The sequence below is a fragment of the Sebastes fasciatus genome, chromosome 19 (genome assembly GCF_043250625.1).
Source record: "Sebastes fasciatus isolate fSebFas1 chromosome 19, fSebFas1.pri, whole genome shotgun sequence".
Lineage (NCBI taxonomy): Eukaryota > Metazoa > Chordata > Actinopteri > Perciformes > Sebastidae > Sebastes > Sebastes fasciatus.
In genome coordinates this window covers 27,938,171-27,950,832 of record NC_133813.1, presented here as the reverse complement: position 1 = coordinate 27,950,832, position 12,662 = coordinate 27,938,171, and the positions used below count along the sequence as shown (strand labels likewise).

Below are 12,662 nucleotides of genomic sequence, written 5' to 3'. Positions count from 1 at the left end.
TGCGGGTAACATGGGCTCATAGACTGTATATAAGAAGTGGACGTAATCACTGTGAAGTCACCCATTGGTTGGTGGGCTGCCATTTTGTAGAGTTTGGCATTTTGGCCGTCGCCATCTTGGTTTTTTGCAATAAGAAGTGACACAAGAGGGTGGAGCTAAGTACAACTGAACGCTGAAAAAGACGTTTTCAGGCGACCAAAATGTTACAATTAACTTTTCATGAAGTGAAAACACACTGTGAAAGGGTTAAAGTTGTAAGACGAAAACACGGACAACTCCCAGACCGGACAACGCCGTGGTAGCGACCTGTCAATCACAAGGTAGCCCCGCCCTAAAGCATCCCCTGCTTTATGGTCTATCTGACTCTAAATGGGACCATCATTTACTAAATGAACATCATGCTGTATTGAAGAAGACTTGAAACTAGAGATTGAGACCATAAACTCATGTTTACAATGTTTACTGAGGTAATAAATCAAGAGAGAAGTAGGCTCATTTTCTCATAGACTTCTATACAACCAGAGGAGTCGCCCCCTGCTGGCTGGTAGAGCGAATGCAGGTTTAAGACATTTCAGCTTTGGCTTCACTTCTCAGACCAGACTTGTTATATATACAGGAAACAGACACACACACACACACACTTACAAAATGCAACACACTTTCACACATTCAGAGAAACAGAAATGGCTTATTTATAGAAATAGGGAAAAGTGCCCTGGAGTGATTTGACAAACTTCAAAAGAAATATATTCTTATATTATTTTTCAGAAAAAATAGAAATAAGATAATAACTTCTTATCATTATTATCATTATTATTATTATTGTTATTATTATTATTATTATTATTATTATTAATAATAATAATAATAATAATAATAATAACAATGTATCCGACAGAGTTAAAAAGAAGGTAGACTGTACAGTCAAACAAGTATACAGCAATTAAAAATAATGTGCCTTAATATGGCCAAGATATAGAACCAGTCAAAGTAGAAAGAATAAAGAAAGCACAGCCTAATTGCCCATCTAAAGCGCGCATGGAGGACAGCAGTTTTTGGACTCTGCTAAGCTTCCAATAAACGGTAAATCAGTGAGAAGAGAGAAGAGTCTCTCCCCAACGGAGCAATCAGCATGTTAATACTGAAGCAAAACACCTCAAAATTCTCCCTTGTATTAGAGCCCATTTAAAATAACCTAACAATAGCATCTAATTAACAGGGAGTTACACCTGAGCATTTAGATTTTAACCGAAGAAGTCTCCGTTGTTATTTCACTTGTCTTCCTCTTTAATTATTCTGAATTAGAGTCTCGTCGAGATTCTCTGGGGCTTTAATTAGGGACTGAATTAAAGGTATGTAAATACAGTTGGAAGCTGCAGAGTCTTTAAATAGAGTTGTGTTGGATCTGGTATTTTATTTTCATTTTTCTTTTTTCCTGAAAGAGAAAACATCCTAAGTCTTTCTTTTGAAGTTTGTCAAATCACTCCAGGGTGCGTTTCCCTGAGGTGTTTGTGTGGATTGATACTTTTTCTCAAAGGGCTACGACACCAAAACTATTTCTGCAAATGAGACATTTCTGTTTCTCTGAATGCGTGTGGAGATGTGTTGCATTCTGTGTGTGTCTGTTTCTACATACATACATACTTAGAGTATTTATATTATTGTATATAATAATTAACCAGAAACTGGCATGCATGAAGTTACCTGCCTACAAATGTATGAAGGATTCTCCGCCTCCAATTTTCCTGAAAATGGAAAGAGCGGGATCAACCTCCCATTGGGCTAGATTAAATCCAAACTAAGTGCCTGGGCCCAGACTGCAAGCTTCTGTCTCTGAATAATAATGGGTTCTTTCAGCTGTGTTTGTCATCAAATTAGCCCTCTACTTCAGACGAGGCGCTCTCAGAGTGCAATTCTCGACAACGGCGGAATCCAAATTAGGCGAAGTCAGTTCGAGGTTTAAAAAGGAGAACGAGTTTCATTTGTGAAGGTGATGATTGCAGTAGGAGGTAAGAAGATGGCATAAAAACGCCGTTCTTCCTGCGGTGCAGCTGCTTTCATGGTGAGTCACGTTACAGGCGAGACAGTAAAACAAACCTTAAACCTATGCAGCCTACAGCCTCCTCTACATGCTCTCAATCCAACCCTCAGTCTTAACCATGAAGCCTTTGAAGCGCCTCCATCAGTGCACGCTTTCAAATGTTATTTCTTTTTAGTCTCCCATACAAACACTGCAACCATATAGAGTGCCTATATAAGCACGGAGGAAGGCTGTTTAATAGAGTCTGGAGGCTGAGTTCACTTTTGTTTGTCTTCCTGCCTTGAATTTTGTGTTGAAGAGACCCAGGTTGAGTTCCTCCTGCTCTTCTCCGCCTGACACACTATTCCTCTCTTGTGCCTTTGATCAACTCGGGAGAGGAAAACTTGCCCTGGGACGCGCCATCACTCCAACACAGCAGGGGAAACATAGAGCAGCAGGGGGCAAGGAAGAAGGGATGGAAACCACTTTTCCTTCTGGCACTTTCTGTCTCTCACATTCTCTCCAAAGGGATTGAGCAGCAATTAAAAGATCGGTTTGGGGCATCCGATGAAGCTGAGGCAGGTGGATGTGAGCTAGATGTGTGTCTTTGGTTTGTGAAATGATCTTCAGAAGGGATTTTATCAGAAGTGATGACTTCAAGCTTTGATCAATGATTCATGAAAACATATTTTTCCCAAAACAAAAAAAAATGCACGTGACATAATGCCAATGTTATAACATATAATTTATTATACAAATCAGTTCAAGTTCAGTTCAGACGACTAACAACTTACTCCAGTGTAAACCAACCCACGGCGTTATTCTACGGTCGGAGCAAGTGACGTAGTATTAATAGCGTGAGAATCCGCTCTGGGTGGGAGGGAGGGGTGGTGGACGGGTCAAACAAACATAAGACTTTCAACCAGGAGACGTTGGTGTCCCGTCACGTCAGTTCTTTAGTCCCATGATTCGTTAGTCAGTGAAGTTAACGTCAATCACGACCGTTTCCTAACCCTAACTTAGTGGTTGTGTTGCCTAAACCTAACTTCCTGTTGAAACAGAAGTTTATTTTGAAAGGACAGTATGCATTTAACAAGCATACGCCGTCCAAAAGTAACGTAAGAGAGGTCGGTCTCCGATGCTGAGGAGCACTGAGCAAGCAGCGGTATTTGATGAGTTGGGAGTGAGAATGTGTTGAATCAAAAGTTAAAGCTGCAGTAGTCAGTATATTTTTGGCATCATTGGGCAAAAATTCCATAATAACCTTTCAGCATATTGTAATTCAAGTGTTCTGAGAGAAAACTAGACTTCTGCTCCTCCTCATGGCTCTGTTTTCAGGCTTTAGAACATCTAGCCCAGTCCTATTGGCTGTGCTCCGGTCATGTGACGAGAAGTTGTCGTTCCTTCACCAGATTTCACAATGGCGGCGGCGTCACAAACTTTCTCATTTTACAGCTAAACCGTGCACTACAAGATGATTCTGAAAACATCTGAGGAGAGAAATAGGCATTAACGTAACAGAATATTGATTCATATTTGATCAGCGCTGCCTAGTTTGACCGTTTGGTCAGAGTTCGCGAGTGATTGACAGTCGGCTCTCATAGACGGCAGCTGGACAGCAGACCTCAGATCAGCTCTTACTGCTTGTTTTCCTCCAGTCTGTGAAATCTTGCAGATGCCGTAAGGAGCACCGGAGGAAACAGAGGAACATGATTTTTTTCAGGTTACCTGTTTCATGTACTACTGTCACGATATAGCAATCGTTTTATAAAAATAACTTTTTTTAATCACATTTGCTCCAATCTGGCCTACTTCAGCTTTAATAAGAATTTAGAACTGGGTAGCTGAACACATTTCTTTCTATAAAGTGAGTTAGTGTTACCTTAAAAACTAGGAAACTCTGTAGCACAACCAGACCTACCTATTCCTGCTAAAGAGTAACTGCACTAATGATTACTCCAACCACATGTTGCACCTGGGTTTTGTAATGCCTCCTACAGCAGTACATAATTAACCTGTAGAGTGCTGCAGGAATGAGTCCTAAAACCTGGAAATGAGTTAGCATTTTAGCACTTCTGGCTCCCTCGTCTGGAAGTCAGTGAAATAAGGTCTGTGGTTAACAAGCTGAAGAGAGCTTTAACGTTTTGTTCTACGATATAAAATATGTCAGTAATTATCCCACTTGTGATTTTTCAAGCCCTTACATGTATAATACTCATCTTTTATCTGTGTTTTTGAAGTCCATTTAAAGCACACATAATTTATGTGAGCAGCTACAGACTGCACTTGGCTTCAAAATGCTGTGCATTTTTCATTACCAGTGGGCCACCCATGCTGTTGACCTCGCTGTTAGATTTCCATCTCCGATATTAAAACGATAACTTGTATATCAAGCCAAGTATCCTTGTAAGTGTAAGGGGACTGTCTGTGATGTTCTGAGACAGAGTGGGTAATTAATCTACAGTAGATGTGATTTTACACTAGAATTATGAATACCTTTTCATGTGAATGAATGTGATTCAGTTGGTTCAAGAAGCAATTCACCTTCCTGGATACGTCTGTGACACCCTGCTAGCCCATGCAACAATCCACAATTCAGCCTTTCTAGTTGAAGAAATTCTTCAACTTTTTTCAAAGAAATAGTCCAAAAATTATTTTTGAACTTATTCTTTTTGATATTGTTGGACTAAACACATAACATTTTATATAAATATATATATATTTACTATCACCACTCGTAGTACATGGCCAAGTTCAATTTTACAGCATCTCCTTTATCCAGGACACTCCACCATGTCATGGCAAGTTCAAAGCAATTATAGATCTTTTACAGTCTTGTCAGGCAATGAATGAGCTCTAGCCCAGTAGTACTGAGGCCGGGGGTTGCCAGAGAGAGAATTAGGTTATCCCTGCAAGATTTATACATCTTTAGAACATACTAAACATTGTTGATACCCAAGAGTCATGCTATAACAATGTTGCTATGAAAGATCGCAGAGTTGTAATTCTGCAACTGCATGTCAATGTGAAGAACTTGGCATCATTACTTCATTTAAAATCGCATACATAGTTTCAGGGGATTTCAGCTGGTCTATCCATCCTCGTGCAAACAGTTCTGTGAGCAGGAGACACTTTTGAAAAGAACGTCTAATCTTGTTTTGGAAAGAAACCAAATGCAGCGGGAGACTCTAAATGGGCCAAAAACCATGTTACATCTTATTTCCAGAAAATGTGCGGCGTTGAGAGGCTGCTGAAATAGCTTTAAATTGTTTGCTGAGAACACCGGTAGTACTTTGTAATGGATTGTTTTGGTCTGTGTCTCGCTCTTTTTCCCTGCAGGGCTGAAGCAGATCCATGCCCTGTCCATCCAGGGGAACTATGAGCTGCGTATCGACTTGGAGGACTTTGAAAATAGCACCGCTTATGCCCAGTATGGAACCTTTGGAGTGGGCCTCTTCTCAGTAGACCCTGATGATGATGGATATCCTTTGACTGTGGGAGACTACTCTGGCAATGCAGGTATGTATGCTCAGTGAAGTAGTTAGACTTTGCTCGCAAGACTTCCTGTGCTTGTACTCTGATTGGTATACACTATTTTTGTATGTTATTGTAAAGTCACAGTAGTGGGTGAAAACCTCCAGCCAACTTCCAGTGCATGCTGCGTCATAGCAGAATAACAGTATTATTTGTACATTGCAGTAGGTGTGTCCACTTGTTAAACCATGCAGACAGTTGCACTGCTGGTGCCGGTGTCTCCGCTCCCCAACCATCAGATCCGAGCCAGCTACCTGTCACCTTGATTAAATTACTGCCAATTAATTGCACTGCTTGACCTGCAGCGTAAACAAAACCCAGCCGTTGAAATGAAGAAGCAATTTAAAGAACCTTTGGGGAGCGCTGCTCCGAGAACGCAGAGAGAGAATGGGGACAGATATGAGAGATGGAGCAAAAAGAAGAAGAAGTGGAGAGGAAGGAGGGAGGGAGGGCTGGGAGAAACTGGGATGGAGGAACGGAGGGGGACAGGTGCGAGAGGTAAATAAAAATGAGGATAGAGGTATTTAAGGGACAGAAGAGGAGTGGGGGGGGGACAAAATGTGTCGTGTGTGTAACAGCTTTTTCCCCAGATGTGGTGTCCTGCAATGTCCCTGGTCTCTTGTCCTCAGCATGGCCTGACCTTGAGCTCATCTGCCTGTTGGACTTTATAATCCAGTCAAATTAAGGGTACTCCAACTCTCTCCGGATGCTCACAGCCTCACCTCGGCCTCCCTCCAGGCAGACTACTGGTATTATTAGTAGTAGTGTTTTGCTCTGCTGTGGCTGCTCTCCGATCAGCTGACAGGTGCTCATTTGGGTTGGGAGCAGCTGGATCTTAATGGACACCAGAGCAGGCTGCCGGCCCCCAGCCACCAAGGTGACATCCAGTGCTGTGCAAATGAGCCTTTAAGTGCTTCTGTTTTGTTTTTTGTTTTTTTTCCTCTTTTCTTCATCCCTTGGACATCATCCCATTGAGCTGCTTTCCTTCCCCCCCACACTGTCTCTTTTCTCCTAATGTCGAACAGCACACAACATGAATATCAGACATGCCTGTCAGATTATTTTTCCGGCTGACTGGTTACCATGGTAATGCCAAATGGAGAGCAGGGTAGGACAGAGAGGGTAAGGAGCTGTGCGGCCACATCCTGCGCAATTAAGGGTTGTTTGATGCCCTGACGAGCTGTTAGACATTACCTGATGGCTGGTGAGCGGTCTTTCATTCTGCTCTCAGCTTTATCCTTCTATCCACTTCTGGTCACAGTGTGAAGCCGGCTCTGGAACGAAAGGACGGGACCGAGAGTGCAGGGGTTGTGCAGTATAGTGAGTTTATTGAACATTATGAGCCGTTTGAACATCCATTTGCTGAAAACTTTAGATCTACCACAGTATCTGCGAGCACATTGCTTTCATTTTACCTGTAAGCCTCTTAGAGGAATGGCTTGCAAAGCAGTTATCGATTCAGAGAATTTGCCAGTGAGAAATCTTTATATAGTGAGCAGGTATTTTCAGCTCTGCAGTTTGATTGTGCGGATCAGACTTACCGTGCGGACGATGATTAAGGGCACTCAGGTGATTCGACTTGTCTGTGCCGTATGCCTGCAGTGGTCTTGCATCATTATCACATTCACAGTCACAGGTTGAAGGAAAGAGTGCCCTCTCATTGACGCTGATGCTTTTCAAGAATTCAGTACCGGTTACAGAAAAAATAGCTGAAAGATCAACGTTGATGCAACAAGAAAGAATGAAATCAGCATATGTGATGACATCTGTCAACATTTCTGTCCATTAACTGACAGACACCCAGATGAAATCATTGGGGGGGGGTTATTAAAAAGAGGAAGATAAAAAAGGTCATCACAGATCCTTTGAACTTCCCTCTGTTTATAATATAAAAATAACTTTTTTAAATTATGTTTGCTCCATTTTTTACCCACGGCAGCTTTAAATAAACCTACATCTTTATCCTACTTTTAATCTATGTACTAACACATTCAAATGTTGTTGCACATCTTTTCCCACCCTAGGCGACGCTCTGCTGAAGCACAACGGGATGAAGTTCACCACCAAAGACCGGGACAACGACCACTCGGAGAACAACTGCGCCTCCTTCTACCACGGTGCCTGGTGGTACCGCAACTGCCACACCTCCAACCTTAACGGCCAGTACCTGCGCGGCCAGCACACCTCCTACGCCGACGGCATCGAGTGGTCCTCCTGGACTGGCTGGCAGTACTCTCTCAAGTTCTCTGAGATGAAGATACGACCCACCCGTGACCCAGAGAATAAATGAGAAAGACAAAAAGGAGGGAAAAAAATATTTTGAAACATTACAAACCACGATTTCTGACAGCTAGGCGGAGTTACTTGTCTTGATATTGTTCGTTCACTAAAACATACCTCTTTGAGTTTAGTTGACTCTGCTGTTTGCCTCCTGATGTCTCGCTCCCTTTTTGCTCCTCTTCCTCCATCACTCAGCTATGGCTACCATTATCCTTACCCCTGGTCCCTATCTTGACAAAATAACCATCATCATGCATATTTGTCATCATTCACTTCACAATACCAGAGCTCCGACGCCACAGTCCACTGCGCTAGCTTTACTCAGTCTGATGTGGTGGTCCGAGCATCGCCTGCAGGACCACACAGCAGTAATTCGCTCCTGACATGTAACTCTGACCTCCCATCTGTGCCGCCATGGCACTTCGACTGTGGTTCAGTCTCACTGCCCATTGCTGTATAATCTGTGAATGGAGAAGGTCGCTCAAATTCTAGTAGAAGCACACAAACCCTTCACAAAATATGAAAAGGAGATACAAATCCTCCTTTTTTTACCCCTCTGTAAAGGAAGTCCAGAGTCCCACCAGTGAGAAGGGACAGCGCAGTGGTACAATACGTCACATTTACATCCTTGATCAGTGTGAATGCGACCCAGCAGGGTAGTGGCAAGGAGTGCGAGGGCCTCAGATAATTAGAGGGAGACAGAGACGGAGAGAACGAGGAAACAATTTGACAAGAGTTAAATTAGTGGAAGGAAAAAGGGGGGCAGAGTGAATCAAAGGGGAGTGAGGAAGTGGAAGAAGAGGAGGTGCAAAAAAGGATGAAAAAGAAAAATGAGAAAAAAGAACGAGACAACGGAGGATCTCATTCATCTGACTTGGGCCATTAGGGAGCATATTGGGCACTTTGTCTGATCTGCCTGCCAGCTGAGTACTGGCCAACTGATGCAGCATTCACAGATGGTAACCCAGCACTTTGTGTGTGTGTGTGTGTGTGTGTGTGTGTGTGTGTGTGTGTGTGTGTGTGTGTGTGTGTGTGTGTGTGTGTGTGTGTGTGTGTGTGTGTGTGTGTGTGTGTGTGTGTGCGTGTGTGTGTGCGTACGTGTGTGTCTACGACAAGAGAGAGACAGACAGAGATCTCTTACATTATCAATTTCCTGTCATGAGTTCAGTAGAGCGTCTCGACTGACTACAATGTTTAGCACAGACGGACTAAACATGATGCATGGCTGCCATACCTTCACTCTCCATTTAAGTACTGTGGTTAACATGTGATAACAAAGCATGTACATGTATGTACATGTAATAGGAAGGAGAAGACATTGACCAGTGGGATCACACAATGAAAGAGGAATCAAGGACTGTGTCATAGCTTCCCCAGTCCATCTTATTTTCTTGGACTGTTGAGGAAATGTTTTCATTTTTGCCCCCATCCCCACCTCTTTGGTTTGTCCTTATTCTTTTCTCCCTTCCTGGTGATTCTTATGGGATTTATATGTGTGACACAGTTTCTCTTGTCATGCAAATGGTGAGAAAGTTGCTGTAAAATAAGATTTGACGCTCTCAACCGCTGTCTTTTTCTTCTGAGTAGGAAATGTGTTATGGCAAAAAAAAAAAAATTGCCGAAAGCAAAACAAAAAAAAAAGAATAACTGAAAAAAAAAAAAAAATGTTATGAAGAAAAAGCACAAAAGGAAAACTGTGGGCAGAAAATAGTGCAATCCGGATTTCCCGTCTCTCTTATGTTTTTATTTTTAAGTCGGTGAATCAACTTTTTTTGTTTCATTGAGTTTCTTTGGATGTACTAAAAGCTTTAAAAATATCTGTAGATTTTATTGTACAGTGTGTATGACTTTTAGAGCATGTGAAGCTGTTTTCTTACTATGCTACGACACAAAGAATACTCAAGCACATGGACATCTTCACTAAATCCACCCGTTTAAAAAAATAATAAAGTGAAGCGAGAAGTATTAACAGAACTTCCCCCCCCCCTTCCTCTACCTGAACAACAGGCAGGAGTGTGTGCTGCTCTGAAGGTCAGATATGAGTGAAGAGGAGGAATTATCCCTTAAAGCACATGCCCGTTCAATTCTGCAGCACAGATATGAATCTTTTACGGAGGAGGGATATTTTAAACCTCTCGGCACATTAGCTGCCTTGCTGGACATATGTGATCTTTCTGACATCGTGGCACTGGGAGACAGTTTTGGATTGTGTGCTGAAGGACGTGTTGCCCCAGATGACAGTGAGTTAACGTGTAGCACCCAGCAATGTTGCACTGAATACCTCTGACACTGGAACCGCTTGGAGTTTTTCTGTCATCCACCGGCGCTGGGACGGATCTCCCATCGCTGTGTGTGTTACTGCACCACCTCGGTGTGTGCATACAGCTATACGTCACGTCTCAGTGGCATCAAGCACAGACACATGTTACAAATTGCTGGTTATTATGGCACAGAGGTTTGATAATGTCAGAGGTTATAGCACATTTAAAACAAGTTGGAAATATGAGGTCACTCGAGGAGAAGGAACTGGATGTGTGTGAGAGTGTATGCAAATGTGTGTGTGTCTCTGTGCTAGACAGAGGGTGTGTGTGCACATGTGTGCGTCTACAGTGTCTCTGTGTGTACACATATATGCACATGCTTCAGTTTGTACATGCCCATGTGCATGAGCCAGACGACAGAGCGGGAGTGCGTCTCTCTGTGGAATTTTGAAGTAATGTGATGCTTATGTACAACTTGCCTCCCCTGCTACTTGTGTTGATAACAGAGAGATTTACATAATTATAACAAACTATTACTTATTGTGATTGTGAACCCATAAGAGTGGACACCACCTTCTGGTACTGTGTTGAACTGCGCTAAACCCCCCCGAGAACCCACTCCCAAAATCTTTATTCACCTCAACACGACGACGTTGTGCTCACTGTATATGTTGATGATATGTTGCCCCTTGTTCTTTAAATGTAAAGTATTATTTGCCATGCCCCTTTCTGTGTTTTTGTTGCCTTTATAGTCATTCTCTCTGCTGCAGCTTGCTAAGTCTCCAACGGAAGAGATGATAAAAGAGTGAAATCAGAGGCTGTAATCATTCCCGGTTATCCCGCTCATTACAGTGCATCAGCACCCCCCGATCGATCCCCCCGGTCCCCAAACCTTCTATCTTTCTTACTGTGTACCTCCTTAATTGCCTTAGCCTCTGCTGCCAATTCCCCCTCACTCCATAGCTCCTAAATTCTCCTCTCTTCTCTTCCCAGCTCCTGACTCCCTGCCTCTTTATTGCTCTGCTTCTTTGCCCCACTCTCCTCTCCTCTCCTCTCCTCTCCTCTCCTCTCCTCTCCTCTCCTCTCCTCTCCTCTCCTCTCCTCTCCTCTCCTCTCCTCTCCTCTCCTCTCCTCTCCTCTCACCTCCTCTCCCCTCCTCCTCTCCTCTCCTCTCCTCTTCTCCTCTCCTCTCCCCTCCTCTCCCCTCCTCTTCTCTCCTCTCCTCTCCTCTCCTCTCCTCTCCCCTCCTCCTCTCCTCTCCTCTCCTCTCCTCTCCTCTCCCCTCCCATCCCTTCAGTCCCAGCGCAGAACTAACTCTGTTTTCTTTTTCTTTTCTTTTTGGTGAAGTACTATAGATTGTTTCGCTGAATCTTGATACTGTGTTTTAATGTTCTTGTCGACATTTAATAAACATTCACATTTTATAAATGGGGAACACCCGGAAGTGTGTGGGGTTTTCTCAGTGCAGCCGTGCATGCTTATATTAGTGTGGTATGTATGTGTGAGTTTGTTTTTTTTAGAGGAAGAAGAAGAAGAAGGCACTTTATTAATACCCTGAGGGGAAATTCAATTTTTTCACTCTGTTATTTTTTACACACAGTACACACATGCACAAACAGGACTTATATACACTCACCGGCCACTTTGTTAGGCACACCTGTTCAATTGCTTGTTAACACAAATAGCTAATCAGCCAATCACATGACAGTAACTCAATGCATTTAGGCATCTAGAGGTGGTGAAGACGACTTGCTGAAGTTCAAACCGAGCATCAGAATGGGAAAGAAAGGGGATTTAAGTGACTTTGAACGTGGTATGGTTGTTGGTGCCAGACGGGATGGTCTGAGTATTTCAAAAACTGCTGATCTACTGGGATTTTCACGCACAACCATCTCTAGGGTTTACAGAGAATGGTCCCAACAAGAGAAAATATCCAGTGAGCGGCAGTTGTGTGGACGGAAATGCCTTGTTGATGTCAGAGGTCAGAGGAGAATGGGCAGAGTGGTTCGAGATGATAGAAAGGCAACAGTTACTCAAATAACCACTCGTTACAACCAAGGTATGCAGAATACCATCTCTGAACGCACAACACGTCCAACCTTGAAGCAGATGGGCTACAGCAGCAGAAGACCACCCGGTACTAGCACCGGCCACTTTATTAGGTACATGTGTGATGATGTTAGTCCCCATAGGAGACATTTCATTGTAGTGAGAACATTTTTTTAAACTGACCTGTGGTGACCTCTAGGATAATCACAGCCTCATGAAACTTTACAGCCACAAACTAGAGACCTAGAGCATTCAGAGGATGGATGGATCAGACTAGAGACCTAAAGCATTCAGAGGATGGATGGATCAGACTAGAGATCTAGAGCATTCAGAGGATGGATGAATCAAACTAGAGACCTAGAGCATTCAGAGGATGGATGGATCAGACTAGAGATCTAGAGCATTCAGAGGATGGATGGATCAAACTAGAGACCTAGAGCATTCAGAGGATGGATGGATCAAACTAGAGACCTAGAGCATTCAGAGGATGGATGGATCAAACTACAGACCTAGAGCAT

General features: G+C 43.1%; 1 protein-coding gene across 2 annotated transcripts in view; it reads left to right on the top strand.

The window, feature by feature from the left end:
- fibcd1b (fibrinogen C domain containing 1b) overlaps window positions 1–11,388 on the top strand; it is a 146,558-nt gene extending 135,170 nt beyond the window's left edge. Inside the window, exons 7-9 of one of the 2 annotated variants that reach the window (XM_074617562.1) lie at window positions 5,360–5,539; window positions 7,579–8,860; window positions 8,951–11,388. In XM_074617562.1, coding sequence (XP_074473663.1) covers window positions 5,360–5,539; window positions 7,579–7,844 — 446 coding nt within the window. In that variant the 3' untranslated portion in view covers window positions 7,845–8,860; window positions 8,951–11,388. The remainder of the gene's footprint in view (window positions 1–5,359; window positions 5,540–7,578; window positions 8,861–8,950) is intronic. The other variant, XM_074617563.1, reaches the window with a different exon arrangement.
- The last annotated feature ends 1,274 nt before the right edge of the window (window positions 11,389–12,662 follow it).